General features: G+C 45.4%; 1 protein-coding gene across 1 annotated transcript; it reads right to left on the bottom strand.

Annotated features, from left to right (window-relative positions):
• Positions 1-393: 393 nt before the first annotated feature.
• Positions 394-2,697, bottom strand: LOC133764019 (nucleolar RNA helicase 2-like). Its single transcript, XM_062197670.1, is given in 4 exon segments — positions 394-944; positions 947-1,063; positions 1,066-2,097; positions 2,100-2,697. Coding segments are annotated over 4 exon segments (2,298 nt in total).
• Between the last annotated feature and the right edge of the window lie 626 nt (positions 2,698-3,323).

Below are 3,323 nucleotides of genomic sequence, written 5' to 3'. Positions count from 1 at the left end.
TCTGGCATGTGGCTGGGGAATGCCAGTTACAGAACAAAGCCTTGACTTGTCCAGGCTTAAGTGGTCCTTCAGAGACTGCTGCAACCCCTTAGGCATTTACTTTAGGGAACGAAGGGGCACTAGAGTGAGAGACACTCAAGACATCTCAACTTACAAAATACAGGCAGACTGAATGATTCCAAATAAAAATGTAATGAATTCATATGTCTTTCAAAATCTGACAGACGCAGCACACCACAAACCATAACGAGCGGATGAGTAATTTACATGAGGCTAGTCCCTGTGGAAGAGATGGGAACCAGGCAAGTGGTCGAGAGGAAGCACAGAGTGCTCTGTCTTTGTGTAAGGAGTAAGGTCAGTCCCATACTGTGAGCAGTTCTGTTCCTCCACTAATTAATTGCCAAATGCTTTACTGAAGCTGCGCTTCTGGCCTTTGTTCTGGGACTTGTTTCTGTTGCCACCTCCTGCTCGCTGTCCCCGGAAGCCCCTGCTTCCTCCTCGCTGTCCCCTGAAGCTCCTGCTTCCGTCCCGCTCTCCCTTGAAGCTCCCATATCCTCCCCGGGGGCCTTCCAGCTCGGGCTGCTCAGTGGCCACAGACAGCTGCCAGCGCCGTGAATCGTGCCATTTCTCCTGTATTTCAGTGACTGCTACAGTGGGAACATCAAAGCAAACACCCAGCTTTCCTTTGAGAAGCACCATTCCCTTTACTTTGGAATCAATATCCTCGCCCAGTTGCTCTTTAAGTTCTTTCCAGGCATAACTGATGTTTGGCATTTCAATTGAGCACCACAAAATCATAGTCACAAAACCCGCATCTGAGTTGATGAGGGAGCACTGGTCCACTGATGGGGCCCCTGAGATATGGGCCAGCGCCACTGCCAGGGCTTCCACGGCTCCCTTCTCCTCGGTGAGCTTCTCAGCAGAGTGCTTGAAGTGGCTGATCTAGTGGGAGGCACAGAATCCAAAAGCCTGATGGCATCTTTGCTGGAAGCTTTTATTATTTCTGTGGCTGAAGGGACACCTATTTGTTTAAATTTAATTCCCGCTTTTTGTTCCACTTGTGCTGATATTCCTCCTTGTGCTGATAGAAGCAGATGCAAACGCCTGTCCTTCCAGGTCTGCCCGTCTGCCCAGAACGATGAATGTAGGACTCCACATCCTTTGGTGGACAGCTTTGTACAACCAAGTCAACCTCAGGGATGTCTAACCCACGTGCGGCAACATTGGTCGCCACCAAAACACCAAAATCACCATTTCTAAAACCTTTCAGAGTGATTTCCCTTTGCTTCTGTGGAATGTCTCCATGTAATGACTGGGCATCCTGTTTTATAGACGAATTCTGTGACAGCTCCTGGGCTTCTTTTTTGGTCTCACAGAAGACAATTGTGTGCCCTTGATGACCACTACACACTCGGATCACATCTCCAATAACTGCTGCCCTCTGAGACCAGGGGCACTTGATAGCCAGATGCTCCACAGTTATTGCTGTTTTCTGAGTCTTTTTACCAATCAGGTCCACCTGTTCATATGTAGATTTCATGTAATTCTTAGCAACATTAAATACCCAATGAGGGCATGTTGCAGAAAAAAGCAATGTTTGGGGATTGTCTTCAGAATCTTTCTTATATGTCACTTTTAAAATGTCTTCCACTTGATCAGCAAAACCCATATCCAACATCTGGTCAACTTCATTGAGAACAACATGCTTAAGTTTGGAGAGATCGAGCTTGCCATTCTCTAGATGGTCTTTGATACGACCTGGCATCCCAACCAGGATATCAATCCCATTCCGCGTGCGTTCAATTTGATTTCCATATGGAGTTCCACTGTAAAAACAAGCCACTGCCAGTTTTATTGTGATATCACTGAAGTCTTTGCTTACTTGATTTGCCAACTCCCTTGTAGGTGCAAGAACCAATACCTGAGGAGGACGGCCCCTTTTCCTGTCTTGCAGTTCTCCCTGAAGTTTCTCAATCAAAGGGATAGCAAAGGAGAATGTCTTCCCAGTTCCTGTCCACGCCTGTGCAATCAAGTCTCTCCCACTGTAGACATGGTAAAACATCTTTGCTTGTACAGGGAACAGGATGCTCACCCCCAGGCTTTGAGAAGCTTAATAGTCTATTCAGATATAGGAAAATTAGAGAAAGCACCTTCCTTTTGCTCCACAGGTATTTCCTTCTCTGCCTCACTGCTGCTTTCTTCACTGGCAGCTCCATCGGCATTAGAGTCAGGCTCGGAGTGCGGGAGGCCATTCTTCATCTTGGGACTCTTCTCTCCAATTTCTCCATTCACTTCCTTTTCTCTCTTCATCTTCTTGGGCTTAGGAGTGCCTATTTCTTCTGATAGCTCTTCACTTTTTATTACTTTTTTGGTTTTAGAAGAAGCAGTTTTCTTTTCAACGTTCTCCTTTTTCTTATTTTTGGCTTTAGGAGAGACATCTTCACCTTGAGATGGTTCCTCTTGCTTTTTCTCCTTTTTGGACTTAGGAGGATTCATGTCAACCTCAGATGGCTCTTTCTTCTTAGCTTTTTTAGCTTTAGGGGAATCCATTTCTTGCTTTTCTTCTGATGCTTCGATTTTATTGGATGTTGGCTTCTGTTTTTTATCTTTCTTCTCATTTTGCTTTTGCGTCTTCTCTACTTTTCCCATGGATGTGGCTGATTCCAAACTGGCGTCGCTATGGAGTTTGCCTGGCATCAGTCAGCACCAGCTGTGGAGGCCGTCAGGTGTCCTCTCAGCCTAATGTTTTCCAGATTCCTCCATTTTGTTGCAAATGACCAGGTTTCATTGTTTTTGACTGCTGTATAGTATTCTATAGAGTACATGTCCCAAAATTTCTTTGTCCAGTCTACTGTTGATGGGCATTTGGGTTGGTTCCAGGTCTTAGCTATTGTGAATTGAGCTGCAATAAACATTAACATGCAGACGGGCTTTTTGTTTGCCAATTTAATTTCCTTTGGTAAATTCCAAGGAGTGGGATGGCTGGGTTGAATGGTAGGGTTATATTCAGGTTTCTGAGGCATCTCCAGACTGACTTCCATAGTGGCTTAACCAATTTGCATTCCCACCAACAGTGGGTTAGTGTCCCTTTTTCCCCACATCCTCTCCAGCATCTATTGTTGGAAGATTTCTGAATGTGAGCCATTCTCACCAGGGAGAGGTGAAAGCTCATTGTGGTTCTGATTTGCATTTCCCTGATGGCTAGTGATCCTGAACATTTTTTCATGTGTCTGTTGGCCATTTGGATTTCCTCTTTGGAAAGATGTCTGTTGAAGTCTTTGGCCCATCTCTTAAGTGGGTTGTTTGTTTTGTTGTTGTGCAGT

Source organism: Lepus europaeus, chromosome 7 (genome assembly GCF_033115175.1).
Source record: "Lepus europaeus isolate LE1 chromosome 7, mLepTim1.pri, whole genome shotgun sequence".
In the NCBI taxonomy this organism is placed as follows: Eukaryota; Metazoa; Chordata; class Mammalia; order Lagomorpha; family Leporidae; genus Lepus; species Lepus europaeus.
The sequence above is the reverse complement of the archived record's forward strand: the minus strand, read 5'-3'. Positions and strand labels throughout refer to the sequence as shown.